The sequence below is a fragment of the Lucilia cuprina genome, chromosome 5 (genome assembly GCF_022045245.1).
Source record: "Lucilia cuprina isolate Lc7/37 chromosome 5, ASM2204524v1, whole genome shotgun sequence".
Taxonomy (NCBI): domain Eukaryota; kingdom Metazoa; phylum Arthropoda; class Insecta; order Diptera; family Calliphoridae; genus Lucilia; species Lucilia cuprina.
In genome coordinates, this window is record NC_060953.1 from 62,379,271 (window position 1) to 62,398,213 (window position 18,943).

Here is an 18,943-nt window from a genome sequence, read left to right on the forward strand (position 1 = left end):
TAACACCTGGTTCACACTAGGAAACTTTTATTGGGAAACTTTTGATATTTGTGTGTGAGAGAAAGAGAATGAAATATCAACCATCTCTTTCTCTCACACACAAAATCAATAGTTTCTCAACAAAAGTTTTTCATGGTAAACCAGGTTAAAAAACAAAAACAAATAAAAGTAATTTTGGAAAGATACCCTATATATATGGAGTACATTATATATTGGAATTGTGCATTAGGTATTTGGAAAAATTGTTTACTAAACTGTAAAGAATGCACTAGCTTATTTATTTTTGAAACCAAACATTTAATTTTTGTCGATTTCATACCAATGAAGTTAAAAACCCAGTCGCACCTCGTCGTCATTATCTGTTCAATGTGGACATCCTGATCACTGTTAACTTTTGACATCTTCGTATACCTGTTGTCAGCATTAACTGTGTGTTTTAAGATAGTAAGATAACGCAACAATTTCACTTAATAACTTCCAAAAAAAGAACAACAAAATTACTTCATAAGAATGATATATTCAGATATAGTGAATTTGGAATCAAATAAAAAGATCATCCCTCCTAAGACAAGCTTGTGTTAAAATCATCACATCTTTAGGCCTTTTTCAGTACTTCCATGGAGTAAATTCTACTTCTTTTTCGCTTCTTTGAAAGTTCTCCTAATGCTGGGATTTTGAGATGCTGTACTCGGAATGTTATAACCAATTTAGTGCTCTTCTATATTTTTAATGGGTGAGTACAAAAATTCCTTTATTGCAGATATTGCAACTGTACGGTTAAAAGGACAAATACCATTCTGGTTATCTAAAAATGTAGTATAGATCTTTTCGATCACATTAACAAAAGTTTTACATACCTATGTATATGAATACTTTATATATATATATATTTATAAAAAAAAATACAATTTAAAAGTCCTTTAATATTTTGAATTAAATAACTATTTATTATCTTCATACATATTACGAGTACATACAATTATATATCCAAAAAAAAAAAAAAAACAAATACTAAAATCTTAGCTACAAATATTATGATGTATAATTTACCTTTTCTGGCAACAATATAGTATTTAGTAGAAGTAGTATTGATAATAATAGTAGGTATGTATATCGAAAAAATACAACTCAAAAAATAATAAAAGTTAATCTTACAAAACTATACAAGAACAAAAAAAAATATATTGTAAAAAAAATCTACTAAAAATAACTTAAAACCAAAAAACCACATACAAGTTAAGGTTCCCTCAATTCTTCTTCTCATTTTTAAATATCGTTATATTCGTAATAATAATCTAAATTATATCTGGTATACATAGGTATTGATATCGTATTTAATAACTTGATTTAATTTGACACCTTCTTAATGTTCTGTGTAAACAAATACAAAAAAAGATACTTTATTTAAACACTCTTCCGTTACACAGAGGGGACTAACGTCAATTTGAATGTAGACCTAAATTGAAAATTAATTAATAAAAGAGAATAATTTATATAATTTTTAAGGATTTTCAGGCGGTTCATCCGGTTGTAGTAGATTTTGGGGAGCATTATCATAGTCGGTGATGACTTTTGTATGATACTCCTCGTGTATTGAATTTGACTTGGAGTCATCGTCAATGAGTACATCGGGAGGTGGTACTAATTCATGATTGGCATGATTCCCAATGTTAGGTATATATTCCATAGTTGCATATTCCGTTTTAGGCACATTATTATTTTTTGCATCGGGTGGCATAACAGAAGGCGGCGAATCACCCATGTTTAAAACCAAAATTGAAGGTTTTTGGGTTGTAGTAGCGGCTTGATCGTTAAATTCGGTTTTGGCTAATTGAATGCTTTGAGTTTCTTGAGTAGTATTTAGGCGTGGCATTAAAGTTGTTACCTCAGTTTCATTGCTCACACTAAAAGTTTCGTTGTTGGTGGTTTCGTTTACATTTTCAATCATTTCATTTAGTTGGATGGAGGTCGTAGTTGGTGCTACTGTAGTAGTTTTAGTAGGGGGTTCAGTAGTTGTTGTTGTAGTGGTCGTTGTGGTGGTCGTAGTAGTAGTTATTGTAGGCTCCAAAATTTGTATAGCTGGTGCCAGAATCAAAGGCTTTATATTGCCCTGACCTCCTAACGGAGCAAATAATGGTGGCAATAAATTATCTGCCTTCTTCAGTAGATCCGTCGAGGGTAAAATGACCGGTATTACTTGTTGTGTTAGATCATTAGTGGGTACCATTAACACAAATTGACGATTTTTGCACACATCCTCATAGGCCTCAAAACATTTTGTACGCAAACGTATACGCTTTTCGGTATTGGCCATTAAAGGACAATATTCGTCCAAAAGCATTTTACAATGGAAGGGATTATCTATTAAAATTAAAAGAAAAATTATGAATTTAAAATAATTTTTTGATATTAAAATTGTGTATTACCTTCCAGGTATAATTCCAATTTACCGGCTACATTATGATTTATGCAATTAGTTTTAGCAACCAATTCATGCGAAATGCTTATAATTTGATTATGGGTCATATGAGCTTGACACAAAACAGGCAAACCATGGAAATCTTTGTCGAGTACAGTTAAATTGTTGTAGTCAACTTTAAGAATCTTCAAACTGGGAAGCACTGTCTGCAAAAATTTAGAAAGAAATTAAATAAGTATTGTGTATAAATATTTTACTGAACTAGAACTGAACTAGAACTGAACTAGCACTGTACTAGAACTGAACTAGAACTGAACTAGAAGTGAACTAGAAGTGAACTAGAACTGAACTAGAACAGAACTAGAACAGAACTGAACTAGAACTGAACTAGAACTGAACTAGAACTGAACTAGAACTGAACTAGAACTGAACTAGAACTGAACTAGAACTGAACTAGAACTGAACTAGAACTGAACTAGAACTGAACTAGAACTGAACTAAAACTGAACTAGAACTGAACTAGAACTGAACTATAACTGAACTATAACTGAACTAGAACTAGAACTGAACTAGAACTGAACTAAAACAGAATTAGAACTGAACTAAAACAGATCTAAACGATAAATTGACTGATATTAAACTATTTAACTTTGGTTACTCACCGTTTGCATTTCCCTTAAGGTCAACAGTTTATTATGCGATAATTCTAAGATTTCTAATTTTTCCAAACCAATAAAGTCCTCAGGCAAAATACGTTCAATCTGATTGTGTGTTAAACCCAGAATGCGCAAACTATTTAAACCCATAAGGGCACCATCTAAAGATGTCAACTCATTGAAATCCAAATATAATTCTACTAAATATGAATTCTTATCGATATTATTTTCTTGGCGGCCAGATAATCTGCGTATACGATTATTTGATAAATCCAACTGTTTTAAACTCCTTAGACCTCGAATTTCATCCATAGAGAATTCATCAATTAAATTAAATGAAAAATTTGCGTTACAAAGACTTTGCAATGGCAGCAATGAACCATTTAAAGATTTAATATTATTGCAGGCTATATCTAACTCTTCCAATTTGGTTGCCATTTGAAATTCATCGCGTGCCAATGATTCGATGCGATTGTTAAAGACATAAAACTCATTCAAATTCCTGGCATTCTTTAACACTCGATCCAATGATACAAGATGATTGTGCTGTACATGCAATGTTTCCAATTTATCCATTTGTCTCATACGTTCGGGCAAATGTACCAACATATTATTTTGGGCCATTATCAATTTCACCAAATTTGATTCGGGCAATTGATCTTCCAATGTAGTTATGCGATTTTTATTGATAAACAACGATTCCAGTTTGTTAAGATGTCTAAGGGAACCATTTAGATTTTCGATATTATTACGACCCAAATGTAGAGTAACCAAACCGGGGGGAAATGTTCCACGATCAAGACGCGTCAAATTGTTTGTCGGCATAAAGAGATTAGTCAGCATTTGTGTGCCCTTGAAATCATCTTGTAGCGCAGATCGTATACGGCATCTTCCTATATCGAGCGTCTTAACAACCGGCATATGATTAAGCATGTGCTTTGGAATTTCTTCAAGTTCATTGTCACCAAGACCTAAATACTCAACATTTGATAACCCTCGAAATGGTAATTCTGGCACAGATCTAAAATTAAATTAAAGAAATAGAAAATAAATTAGTGCATGTTTGAATGGATGTTTCTTTTTGTTGAAAGCAGTATATATTTTTATATGAATATATTTAAACGAAATAGAAATATAATATTTTTAATACTTGCTAAATATTTCGTCAATATCATTAAAGAAGACAATAAAATTAATAATAATAAAATTAAAAGCTTCGTCAGAAAATTATAATATTGTCTGTTAAAATATAGAATGCAAAATGCTGAAATTAATACGTATAATGTTATAAATAAATTACAAAAAACATGCACATGTGATGATCAAAGGTATATTGCCCAGACCAGAACTTAAACTGCATGTATTATGTAGCCATAGCTATAGATACTGATATGTGTCTTAATAAGGAATGTCACATAAGTTGACCCTAAATTACACTATGTCGACAAATTTACTACATGCCAGAAGATTAATAATGTAACCTGAAAATTGTCCAATTATCCAATTGCAATTTGTTCTATACTTTCCAAAGTTATGGATTTTATGGTTACCTTCCATCTAGTCAAATATTTAGAGACCAATTACTTGACCACTGCCAGTTTCGCAAAAGTATGTCATTCCATTCATACTTTTTCCCGATGACAGCAATAGCTTATAGATCAACCCTTCAGAGATTGAAGCAATAAGTCCTAATATGAATGAACCGCTCAACTATGAACTTGATAACAATATTATCGGACATGAACGCATATCAGATAATGTTGTTCCATCTGTATGTAAGGGTGGTGAAAGTAATAAGAAATCACAAACTCCAGTTCCTCAGCTTTTTAAATCGGTGTTAAACTTATTTCTCATTATCTGATATCCAAACTATTTATAACACTTATGATAAGGTCGACGAAAGTGGAACACAAATCTCATAAATGGCCAGAGTTTCAAAGACAATATTAAAACTCTGATCGTAGGGTTTTTAACTCACTAGATACTGTTTTATCGATATTACAATGGAAAGTGTTCCCATGTAATGTAATTTTTGATGTAAGAAAATTTAAATCAAATTTTCAAAAATACTAATCCTTGCAACCTCCTGAATTAGTAAGAATCATCCCGATGATCTTTTTTAACCACTGGGTGAGCTTTTGCAACGACTCACCACAGTTTGTATTTTAGACGCCGGTGGCAATTTTCGTATATGGAATATTTAATATCTTGTTATAGGAGTCCCGTTGGAGAATGCCGGGTGTCATGAGCAAGCTCAATCTAACCCCGACAAATGAGAAGAAGGCAATCACTGGTTGAAGCCGATAGAAAGGTCGTACCCAACATCAGGTGAAAACACCCTATAAATGCCGTGAGGAATGCCACGTCTTTACAAACATTCTCATGTTGTTCAAACTCGCACAAGTGCATTTCTGGATTTAATATACCGTCCAACCACGCTACTAAGTTGACTTCTGTTGCTTTGAAAGCCCAAAGGGACGTAACTGGTAGTCCGACACGCTAATTGACAAAACTTATTTCAGTGGTCACAAAGACCAACTATGATAAGTTGGGCATGTTTTAGTGTAAATTAAAGATTAGAGTTGTTCATATTTCCTCCGCCACTCCAACCATCACTGAATTCGACTAGCCTCGGATACCGATCAGAAATACAGATGAAATGTCATCGCCAGTTTATAGTCCCGGCAGACTATAGATACTGGTAGCACCTCTTTATCCCGGAATAGCAAGACACCAATATGAGGGTGTTTCATCAAGGAAACATGTCCTGGGGGGAGTTTCCTCGAACAGTTAATTCCGATTCCAATGATTAGTTCATCCTACATTGACAAAATTATCTTAGTGAAGTTTAAAGGTATAATTCCTAGCAGAGCCACTGGATATTAATGCTATTATTCGTTATTCCGATATACATAAATATTAGTTTTCAACAATGTTAACATCTTGTAGAACAGTGTAAAATTCAAATGAAACAGAAATACAAAATAAATACAGCAACAAATATGGCATTTACCATCCATCGGTGGTGTTTGGGGTCATTGTTTGTGTGGAATACTACAAAATATGACGAAGTAATTTAATTGAATTTTATTATTACATTCAATCAATGATCAGGAGGCCAATTGGGTCGTGCGACAATTAAATTTCGTATCTGTTGTTGATATAAATGTTGTGTTGATACACATCGTACATATACATTACGCACACATAAACAATACTTTGCATATACTCGTAGATCGATCAATCCAACAAGTGTTTGATTATATTATATAGATATACTCATCATCATTACCATCATGCACAACAAGAATGAGTGAAAAAGAGTAAATGTATGAGTAAAAAATGTATTTAGTGATCAAGTTCATAATAAATGCTAAATTTTTATAAAAAAAAATTAAGATAAAATATGTTTTTTTCCTTGTTGGATGCTTAATTTATTACATCATGTTTAGAGCTATAAAATTAAAAGGAAGCATATCAAGAAAGAAAAAAATAATAGGAATTCCATGCTAGACAACTGCCTAAAGGGGTTTTTAAACCCAAGTGTAAATCTAAAAATAACTTTAACGGCATTCAAGGAATGTTTTACAAGAAAAAAATGTCAAGAACACCATCTAAAGGACGTCAAGTTTCTGCAGACTATAACAAATTCTACAACTATTACTACCACATAGATATGGGCAGGCAGCACCAGTCTATTCAATTATTCCACAACCATCAACAATTTAATAACAAGTTGTTGTAGACACATTCTATGCATTTGTTTCTCTTTTTTTTTTCATTTCTTTTAACACGATCATAGTCATCATCTTCCTCATTACTATGAGCACAGTAAACAAGTGATGTTTATCCTATTATAGATGATTTTAACACATTCTAGAGATTTATATTGTCGTCTGGTTTCCCAAATGAATAATGTATATTGATGGTGAAAAGTGGCATGTTGTAACAACCAGTAGCAATATTAAGTGGCAGTATGTTATTTTTATTATTGTTGTATCTATCCACAAATAATTTAGCAAGCATCCTTGTTGAAATTGTGTACACCAGACGCCTTTTAATTGTTTATTGACCAGGCGCCACAAAATTACACGAATAAAGTTGATCATTTTATGAGTTATTTTATATAAACTTTTTTTATTTAACATCTATCTCTAACGTTATGCTCCTGAGACTATTTTAACGGTAGAGATTTTTACATTTTTATGAATCAGTTATGTTCTAATATTGAGTACCTATGGGGCTAGTTAGTTAGTTTGAAAGAGTATTTTTAAACACCAAATCCAAAGAAATATGCCTCTATTGGGCCTGTAGTGCGTTCCATAACCAGTGCTTCAGGTGGAAATCGAACACACCATCTTTCGTTGGCTTAAATTGTTTTGCCTTTGTCAATCTGATTTTTTCAATTTCCGACTATTTCTGTCTCTGATATTCTGATAAGTCTGATATTTGTTCTTAATCATCCAGGTTCAAAGCGATAAGACCCTTGTGTAATTCATTGTTTATAATAGGGCTATTCTCCCTATATCACCTTTGAATATTCTTATTAAAGATGAGGCATGTAAGGCGGCAATTGGACTACCGGAAATCGCCAGTCTAAGAACAGGTGACTTAGAAGGGCTATAAGTATATTCAAACTCTTCATAAACGACCCATATATCCGCGTCCATGATTGTGGGTCACCAATATTGGTTTTTGACCGTGCCTTCGAGAATGTGATAGCTGATAGGAACAAATGGGCCGATCATACATGATGACAGTAAAGTGCTTATCAAGTATGGTTTACTGAAGGGTCCAAAAATACAGATTGTGATACTGGAGCAGGCATTTGCGGTCTTAACTTTCAGAAGGCAATCTCCATGGGAAAATATCCCTCAATCTTTCAGGCGGATATCTACGCTATCTTCATTTGTGCCAGAGAGTGCTTGAGGAGATGGTTAAGGCGTTTGAGATGTTACATAATGTCAGACAGCCAAGCAGCAATCAAGGCCTTACTTTCGTATGAAGTTAGGTCGGGTATTGTGATGGACTGTGTGTCCTCATTGAACGAACAACAAACTATCAATATGTTGGGTACCCAGCCATGAAGGTAATTCTGGCAACGAACGGGCGGATTGCCTAGATAAGAGAGACGCTAATCGCCCACTTATCGACCCTGAATCATTCTTTGGTATCCCACAAAGTTACGTCAGACAAAGATGAGTATAGTGGGTCGAATCGGAATTTGCTCGCCACTGGGAATCAACAACAGGGCTTAGACAGACTAAGCGCTTAATCACGCTATCAAAAGGAAAATTCCAGTAGCCCCGAAGGATATTTTCAACCTCTCACCAAGCAAATGGTGAAACCACGGGCTGCACTAAAGATCCAAAATAGGATCGCAGTGCTTAAGGCTCTCTCTAACCTAATCTAATAAGCATATCAATAGGCTCGGAATCAGTGAGTCCATGTCCAGGTCCATTATTTCATTTAGCTCCCACCTTCCAAATAGGAATCTAAGTTTTAGTATGTTTACAAGGATCGGCACAACTTAGTTATTCGCCTCATTTGACCCTAGTCGGCACACAAAGTACTTTTCAGAAAATTACTTGAAGGTCAATTAATCACTTTTAAACATTATGCGTATATGACTTAAAATTCTCGACCATTATTGATAAGGCCAATTTTTAATACTAACCCCACCTTTACCATACTTCTCATTACTGTAAGGTATCAGATGTTCGGCCTTGTTCGACTATACATTCATACTATATTGATCGAAATCAAAAACAATTTTGTCGCTATTGGATTATTCTTCTTTAATATTTTACATATAAATAGCAGCGTTTAATGAGTTCTAAGTGTGATTGCCAATAAATCAATGTGATGTTTTCTTTTATCATCACTCACTGACATAGACGTGTTAGAATTTAGTTAGTCTTTGGAAAATTCCTGCAGCATTTCCATTTATAGTAAGTTATTATCATTTCTAATTCTATTTTTAAATATTTTCTTATAGACAGACATTGGTTTAAAATTAGTTATTTGTACATTTATAGACACATGTTTAATTAAATAGAAAAACGATTCGATTGGAAGTGAAAATTGAAGAAAAAATGTTTGACAACAGGATCATGTATAATGATATGTTATTTTTTTAGTACTATAGCGGCAAGGATGTTATCTATGGGTTTTTAACGTTTTGTATATTTGAAAAATAAATCATCACAATAAGACACTTTTAAAATAACTTTATGACAATGTTTTGGACCAAGAAATCGGTCCATAATTTATCGTTGATCTTATTGCGCCAAAATTTGGTTATAAATAATTGAGATAATTTTCTAAAGAAAACTGTATATAAATAAAATGTTCTACTGATTTTGGTCCACAATTGACTCAAAATATCAGCGAATCCAAAAAAATATATAAAAATTATCGTAAACCAAATGTTTAGAAATGAATAGTTAAAGTCTTTAATATTCAAGCTTAATTAATCTATTTTAAAGTCTAAAATTTTAGAAATTCCCGCCTAATATTTCCGGTGCAATGAAATGCTTTAGGGATTCCCAGTAAAAATTTTGTGGTAATTTTTTTAAACTTTGTTTTTAAATTAAACATATAGTATATTATTTATTTAAATAAATTTACAATGGAAACTATTTTACTGTCATTCTAAGATAAATTGATTCTCAGAAGTTTAAATTTTCTTTAATTAATTAGAAATTTCATACACAATTGTTGATTTTTAAAACGATTAACTTTTTTATTATTATTTTAAAATGAGTTCAATTAAACTCTTTATTTTGCTAAAAATTTAATTCTAGGAATAAAATATCGCAACATTAAGAAAATACATAGAAATTTAATTTGAATTTCGTAGAAAATAATTTTACGTCTATTTTTATACATCACATTTTAAAAGTTGTAGTTATTTTTAGTTTAATTTTCCTCTTACATATTTAGAAATCAGAAAGTCTGATAACCGCAACATAAACTTATTTTGGCGCCAGAGTAAAAATATAATGTTTTATTTTACGATTGGTTTTATGACTAGATTATAATTTTGAATATACATATTTTATAATTTAATATTGTGGCGTCAAGTCGTTAAAATTCAACATAAACAAATTTTGAATGATAAGAATAACTTAAAGAAAATTTCAATACGCAAACGGATAATGTTTTGAAGAAAACAATTTTCAAAACAAAATCAATATTTGTTTGAAAATCGGACGGAAAGACATGAATACAGAACGCAAATATCTATATAGTTATAATATAACTGTATCGGTTCGTTTCGGAAATTACCCTGTGAAACTTTTTATTGCTATCAACGACGGTATTATTAAGAACGGTATTATTAAGAGATTGTTATGTTTGTTATATCAAAAAAAATTAATCTTGATATCAACATTTTCGAAGAGGGTCTTACGATCTCTGTCTCTGATTAGTTGGTTTACGTAGTAGTTCTCAGCGCGCGAACTATCAAGTAGAATCTAAGAGACTCAGTTTTGACCGGACAATACCACTCATCAGATGTTGTATTTTTTAGTATTAGATCCATCCCGTAGCTATGAGAAATTTGAGGATATCATTAAGCCTAGACTCAGCAAGGTTAGATATGAAGTGATTGCCAAGAAAGTGCTTTCTCTTTACGGCCATTTAATTATTCCATGAGGCCTCATGGGGTTCTCTTAGCCATATTTTTAATATCCCTCGATACGTTCTATTATAAGAAGAAATGATTCTTATGTTTGTTATATATAAAAATTTTGATTGTTGAAATCAACATTCTCGGAGTGGATCTTACAATCTCTATAATCCTTTGAAACCGCATTTCGAATTCTTTTACAGATGTACCCGTTATACTATGTGTTTACTCAAAATACTCTCCTCAGGCCTAATGGTATTCTCTCATCCATATTTTTAATATCCTTCGATACGTTGAATGACGGTCTGTTTAATTCAGGGAGAGTAGTTGGTTATAGCTTTCTTATAATCCAATACTGTCTCTTAGATTTAACTATATTATCCAAATCAATGTACGCATTTCGTTATTGTTCGAACTTTTGCCTGGAAGCTTGTCTCCTAATAAGATAAACGGCAGTACATATCTGTTTCTGGGACTTCAATGTGGAACCGTATTGTTCATCAATTTAGAGCTATTTGTGTAGCACAGGTACATATATGCTCAAATGTTCCATTTGAATCTGGGATCAGTGTTTTGAAGTTTCCGACATATTGAGTGTCTTGTATGCCTTAATCGTGCACATATGTTAATTTCAATAGGTGAAATATCTAGCTACGTTTCCAGAGCCTAGGGTGACATAATGCTTAAGGCATTAATTATACTCATGCAACATGAAGGCTGATCACCCTGTATTATTTTGTTAATTACTGTCAAATTTATTAGATTTGACTTGAAATAAGATTGATAAATATTGGCATATCACTTGGTATTTATAAATTTTTTTCCCAGAAATCTTCCCATTAAAGATTTTACAGTTGCTTAAATTATTCGGCTCAGAATAACTTTCTATGTGTATATTCCCCGCTGGTGATAATTTTTGTACATGGCTGAGTTAGTCCATGTACAAGCACTTCTCTCAAGTACTCGAACTTTCTAATCTCTGACCATTGCTGCCACGTTGTTTAACTTCCGAGAAGTAAATATCTCCGTTTTCCACCACACAGATATTATGGCCTTTGATGTTTCGGCAACAACTGAATAACAGAGACGTTATTCGATAGACCGAAACACACTGTGGTAAGCCTGGTATGACCGGAGTTTTCCCTGAACATACCTGGACATTCAAAACCATTCAACTCACTAAATGGATCCCAAAGGAATCTCGACCAACTGACAATGTCCTGCGGAAGCTGGTCATCTGTAGTGCCAAATTATGTGATTCTCTGACGCGACCTCTTGCTAAATCATTCCTAAGATAAGCCAGGAATACATTTGAGCATCATCAGTTCAAAGTACAGGCAGACTAGAGGTATTGGTACCATCTTTTTCCTCGGGATTGTAATTAAGGTAACATGCCCCGGTTAGAACCTTCGAGAGATATATGTATATAAGTTTGTTATTTCATTTTAAATGTCTATAAAATAAAGTTCCTACCTTAAAAAGTATTCCGCGAACGTCTGTCTGCCTGTGTGTTTCTTTGAAATCAACTTTCTTAAATCCCCAGATATTTTAGGGACTCAAATCTTTAACAATACTGTCAGACATGACTTCAAAAAATTTCCTATCTAAAATCTTGCTGATTTTAGATAGGAAAAATCGGCTGTAACAACCTCTAAAAATTTTATAAAAATTTTTTTAACCTCAGACATACAAAATGGGACTTTCTAGCGTAGCTTAATCTTGGGTTTTGACTTTATTCTTTCCATTCTTGGGAAATTTTAAAGTTGCTCATTTTTAACACAAAAACATTTTGCTGGGTTTAAAAATTTTTTGCAAGTACGAGTTCGTAGGCATTTATGTATATAAACATTGTTATATCTCGGCAAATCGCCTTTTGCGAATACAAGACTTAATGACGATGAAAGAAAATACAAATATACTGTGGAATATTTCTTTTCATTTTGTTTTATTTTTTTGTTTTTTATTAAATTCAATGTACTAAAGAGTTATTCACATGTGTTTCAATATCAGCATTACTTATAAACAATTATTCAATTGAATTATTTGTTTGTTTATGTCCTGTACTGATAAACATGAAATATTGAATTACTATTAATAAATATCATGTACATATGTATGTAAGAATGTGTCAGTGTATATTATTAGAATTTAGTTATAGAAATATTGATAGAAATTTTATTTTGTCACACATTGAATTACAATTTACTCTCATTATTAAATATCCAATTCCAAATAATTTTGGTATTTACTAAATTAAGGCAGTTTTAATTGGTTTTTCATCTCATTTATGGAAACCGAACATGTGGTCATTTTACTAGAGTTTAAAATAAAAAATTTCAATATTTAAAGTCGTTACTTAAAATATCAATATAAACAATATTTACCCAGCAAAAACTTACATCGAAGAAAAAATTAGTTAAAAGGCTAAAAATCAGTTTTTACTGCTACTTCTTTAGCATTTTAAATCATTATTTAAACACGATAATGACATTGGAAGCAATGAGTCATTTACAAATCACTACTTAAATAAGTACTTACAAATAGAAGAGTAAAACTCAAAATAAGGTACTTATTCATCTGTCATTATAAAAGTACTTAAAATTAATGCAGGCGGTAAGTAGTAGGGTTCTATAAATCGACTTTCGAATAATCGAACAAACGACTTTTTGTTGAAAAAAGTCGAAAAGTCTAAGTCGACTATTTTGTTCCAAAAAAGTCGATAACTCGACTTTGTCGAAAAAAGTCGAAATGGCCGATAAGTCCAAAAAATTCGAATAAAGTCGAAAAAAGTCGAAAAGTCGAAAAAAGTCCAAAAGTCGAAAAAAAAAACCCAAAAGTCGAAAAAATTCGGAAAAAGTCGTAAAGTCGAAAATTGTAGAAACAAGTCAAAAATAGTCGAAAATTTTAAAAAAAGTGGAAAAAAAGTCAAAAACTCTAAATTAGTCGGAAAAACTCGAAAAATGTCAAAAAATTGTCGGAAAAAGTCGAAAGAAGTCAAAAATAGTCAAAAAGTCGAAAAAGTCGGAAAATGTCGAAAGTCGAAAAAAGTCGGAAAAAGTCGAAAAGTCGACTATTTATAAAATACTTATAGTCGAAAAGTCGACTTTTAATTAAATGAAAAAAGTCGAAAAATCGACTTTTCATAAAATGCAAAAAGTCGACTTTTTTTTATCTGAATGAAAAAAATCGAAAAGTCGACTTTTCGTTTCAACTATAGAACCCTAGTAAGTAATCATTAAAAACTAAGTGGTTATATAAGAACAATCCCACCACGAGTTTTTGCTGGGTATATACATATATGTAAATTCATTTATTTGCATTTCATTTAAATAAATCAAATGTTTTTCTTTTTATAATTTCTTTACGTAGACTTCGTATCCCACGAAAGATTGATAAGAAATTTTCAAAATTATCATTCATACAAAAATTTATTTAATATAAATACAACAAATGCCGCAAAATCAATTACGATGAGAATATTTTTTTTTTGTTCTGAAATTAATGTTATTTTTGTTTAATTTCTTTTTGTATTTTGTTTTGAGATGAGATTTTGAATTTTGATTTCTGTTTTTATTTATGAAGCATTAAACATTTTTATGTTTTCAAATTAAATAGAAAAAAATTGAGAATTTTGATTTATGTTGTATTTTTTTGCATTAAAATTGTCTGGCTAAGAAACCTACAAATAAATTGTTTTGATTCATCACGTATCAAAGCTAAAATCGCAATAGGATCTAATGTTGCACCCACAAAGCAGTGCATAATTTTGTTATTTTAATATTTCACTACCGATATTCTCAAGTGATCGTATTGCTTTTTGTAATGTTGTATATATTTCATATTTTTTTGAAGATCATCTTTTAAAATATATGTATGTATATTGTTTTGTTTTTAAACTCTGGTTGTATTTACTAATTAAGATAATAAAATAATTTTATTTAAATGATTTTATGTCTTGATCATTGTACGTGATCATTAAGTAATTAAGTGATGGGAGTACATATGTGAGTATTTTTTTTTTTGTAAACAAAAAGAGAAAATTTCAAAAAAATAAAGAAATGAGACAATCTGACGTCCTACATGAGTATCAATATTTTTATATCTATCTATACAGTAAAAAAGAGGAAGAAGATTATTTATATGATTTATGTCAATGATCACATATTGGGTTCTGGTAACTGATATTTATTTTATAGTCTTAAATAAATTTTTACATAATCACTCTACTCATTAGATCCTGCAGCTGGTCATTAACTTTAAACCCAGATATCTTACCAAAGTTTGATATGAAATAACTGCCAATGAATTGGCTTCTCTTAGCGGCAGAACAAGTTGACTTGGATGTCTGCTTATCATACTGAACAATGTCTCTTGGTTATGGTCCAGAAGATCTATGCAATCTATTTTACATTGAGTAATATCGTGGAACTAATAAATTTCCCCCTGAAGGTATGTTACCTTGGTGAAATCTCCATCTTGGTGTTTGCGAATATCTTGAGGAAAAAAGGTGCTCCAATACCTATATTCTTCCGGGATTATAAACTGGTGATGATAAAATGTATCATCGGCCTTTCCTTGCAATGATTTGACATGAGGTCGAACCAGATAATCTACCACATTGGGTGGCCAGTTGCCGCTTTAAGTACCATCACGCGCTGAGAAAGTTTTGGTTTAAGGACTGATCAACATCTTTGGTGATGTTGCCATCTCAACAGATGTCACTGGGTGATGTGACAGAGCAACATATACTGGATCTCTTACCAATTGCGTAGTAGGGCGCCAGTATAGGTATAGGGAAATTTTCAAGTTAACACTTGGTAGTTACCTATCATTTTCTAGATCGTTCCTTGTGGTCTTAGAATGGAACTGATGTAAGTTGCTGAACGATCGGTAAAGTCTCCTTGGCCCTACAGGAAACTAGTACTGAATTAGTATAAATCTTATTTCGTGAAAGTTGTTTCATGATACACGATTTTACATTATTATCTCGACATAAAGTGAGATTTTGATTAATTGCCAGGATATTTCGGATTACCTAATATTTCTCTAGGTACTGTTGCCGAAACAACAGACCTATTTTTTAATGTAGATTCCTATATCCGTTCTGGCTTTCATCTTAGAATCGTCTGGGTTACAGCAGATTGCCAGAAAAAGATGTCGGTTATTGGTTTCTTACTGTCTAACATGGGTCTAAGAGTCCAACAATGGCTGTATAATGAAACATTTGGATCATCTTACTTTGATTCTTTATCTAGATTCTAGATTCTAGAATCAATGTTTTACAAATTACATTCCTATAATCACTAGGGTGTCCTGTAGATTAAATTTTGCAGTATACCCCTCAAATGATATACATTAATGGAATATCTCTCCTCAGTTTCCTACCAGCGATTGAAAATCTTGTTCTATGTATGATAAAATAAATTTTTTGCAATCTATTCGAAATGGGTTTGAAAAGTTTCGTAGTTTTGATACGATAGCTTTTAAATGTCTGTCACAATATTGTTGGCATGTGTCACTACACTGATGATTCGAATAAACAAAGAGTTCTTACAAGAATAAGAATTAACTTACATTATAAAGGAAAAACATTAGGAGCCATAAACTCAATCTTCAGTTATCGTTTAACCGGTAAATATTCTTCCGGTTAAAATCATTTTTCTACGAAAATTGTCAATATATCGTTTTGATAAAAGAGCCGCCTTCTGTAAAACGGATAAACTTTTAAGTTTTTGGTCTAGGGTCGTTCTAAATTAAAACCCCTTTACCATAAATACCTACATATTAAACTGATAGAATATATCATATTTTACTTCAAACGCATGAAGGTTGGTTATCACACAAATACATTTATGTATATATATTTTTACTAGATCTATAAGTTAAAATATAAAAATCACTACTTACTTTAATCCATTCCACAGCATTCTTAATTTCACCAGATTCAATTTCATATCCATAAACGAACGCATTTCCAGATCTTCCAGTTGTGAATGGGTTATTTTTAAGCTTATATTAACATTCGGTTCAAATTTATTCGACAAAGCATCAACAATAGTATGAAAAGAATCGACTTTTTCACAGGATAGCTCAACATAATTATGGGCATAGGTGGGTTCACAAGTACACGGTGAAAGTTCAGGACGTACCGAACAGTGAACCGAAGCCACATTCGTTATACTCCAAACGGCATAAACAAATGATGCCATTTTGGAAAAGTTTCGTAATTATTTAGAATTGAGTAATTGGTAATTAATTTGATTTCGGATAAAAACTTTTCAATAATTTTTAACAAAATTTCAAGAAGTATTTATTGAGAAATATTAAACATAATTATTTAATTTAATTTTTTTGATTAATAATAATAATTTGTGGTTCTTTTTTTCAAATTTCACTAGTAACTTGAGTAAATTCTTTTATGTGGCCCTAATTCTGGGGATTTTTTTCGAGATGCTGGCTTTTAGCGCTTGGTATCAGTTTTAGTTTTATGTGTGTGTTTTTTCTTCGTTAGGTTTTGAAAAATTTGCTTGTTATTTAAATGAATACTAACAACTCAATTATTATTTTCTTTTTGGATATTCTGTAACACAGATGTTTGGATTTTCCATATGGCACTTTTGGTATTTCTTTGTTTTTATGTTAAATAAGAACAAAAATCACTCACATTACGATCACTTAAAGACGACAACAAAACGCAAATGTAAAATTTCTCAAATTTCAAAACCAAAATAACAACAAATCTTATTCGTATACAAATATTTCGATCTTTTTTCACCAAAAAAAAATTGTGCACGGCTGCTTAAAATTCGTCTTATTTGAAGGGTAATCTCTGCTCACTTTTTGTTTTTGTTTTTGCTTTTTTTAATGACTTTTCACTTATCACACTCTTTTTTCGACAATTATCACTTTGTTTGACATTGTCATTATATTTTGTTGTTTACTTAATTTATTACAGTGATTTTTCTTTGGGGGTTTATATTATTATTGTTATTAATTTCGTTGAGAGTGTGAGTATATTATTTTAATCACAATAAAGAGTTTGTATATTGAATTGAAAATTTGTTCGATTTTGTGCCGAAAAAATGACAATAACTGCCTACGAGTCTGACTACTTAGGATCGACGTTACTGATAGCGACCATAAGAAGTAAAAGTACAAACAACTTATATGATAATATATAGAGTAGATGTTTTTTTATTATTATTGTTATTATTTTTTATTTATTATTATTTTTTTTTTTTTTTTGTTAAAATGTTCATTTATACAATGCGAACAAATACTGGCATACAGTTGACATTTGACACGATCTATCAATTTAATTAATCTATTAGAAATTCCTCTTCTAAATAGAAAACAAGACAAAAAAATATATATAAAGAGAAATAATTTAAATTAAATCTATTTCGACGATTTATTACAGTCGCCGTTTTTTGAGTCAGTGATTGTGTATTTTATTATTTGTTTTATTCGATTTTTTATATGATTTTGAAAAATTCTGATTCTGAATGATCGTTTAATTTTTTTGTTTTGTATTTTTCTTGTTGTTGTTATTATTTCAAGATAACTTGTTAATATTTTTCACTTTGTATGAATTTTTTTTTCATATATTTTGGTTCGTCTCTTTGTATATTCTTAATATTTTTGTGTGATGATACGTCTGTATTCCAACACGTTCCGTTTGTGACTGGGAAAAACACTTTGCTGCTGTTTTAGTTGGGAGGATCGTTGTCGCTCTTGTCGTTTCGATTTTTTTTGTTATTATTGTCGTTGTTAGTCATTTTGTGTTAGTATTAGTTAGCAGCAGTAGTAAATTCATCAGCCTCAGCCGCTAATGTGGTAGTTAGTTGGTCGATCAATCGATCGATGGTATCGCCTGTCTCAGCATCATTATGAATATCCCTCCATGCAGTATCATTTCACCATCATGATCATCATCGTCGTCAGTAGCATTACAATAAGCTTGATGGATGCTTTTCTCATTGTATAGGTTGATATATAATTTGATTGAACAGATTTATTGTTGTTGTTTTTTTTTATAAATTTTTTGAATGGGTTCTTATTTTTGTTTTAAAATTATTTGCTCTTTTTCTTAAACTTCAAGATCATTATGAGTGAGTGCTACATGTACATATGTAATTGTTGTTGATAATTAGTATTCTTTAGCTCAAACCCGGTATTCTCTTACTCATGTAGTATGGTGGTTCTTTCAGTCGCACAATCTGAAAAATTTTTGTA

At 31.3% G+C, this 18,943-nt stretch overlaps 1 protein-coding gene across 1 annotated transcript; it reads right to left on the minus strand.

Annotated features, from left to right (window-relative positions):
• Positions 1-912: 912 nt before the first annotated feature.
• LOC111684846 (leucine-rich repeat protein SHOC-2) lies at positions 913-18,814 on the minus strand. The gene is made up of 4 exons (XM_023447059.2): positions 16,616-18,814; positions 3,082-4,096; positions 2,427-2,625; positions 913-2,361 (listed from the first exon to the last, which is right to left on the minus strand). Exons 1-4 carry the CDS (start codon positions 16,915-16,917, stop codon positions 1,502-1,504), a joined length of 2,376 nt encoding a protein of 791 aa, XP_023302827.2. The 5' UTR covers positions 16,918-18,814; the 3' UTR covers positions 913-1,501.
• Between the last annotated feature and the right edge of the window lie 129 nt (positions 18,815-18,943).

Bases quoted from the DNA above. Each gene is read 5' to 3' on its own strand.
- LOC111684846 (XM_023447059.2), bottom strand. From the start codon at position 16,917: ATGGCATCATTTGTTTATGCCGTTTGGAGTATAACGAATGTGGCTTCG. The intron at 2,626-3,081 runs GTGAGTAACCAA...AAATTTTTGCAG, and splicing joins CCTTAAGGGAAATGCAAACG to ACAGTGCTTCCCAGTTTGAA. The intron at 2,362-2,426 runs GTAATACACAAT...TAATTTTAATAG, and splicing joins ATTGGAATTATACCTGGAAG to ATAATCCCTTCCATTGTAAA.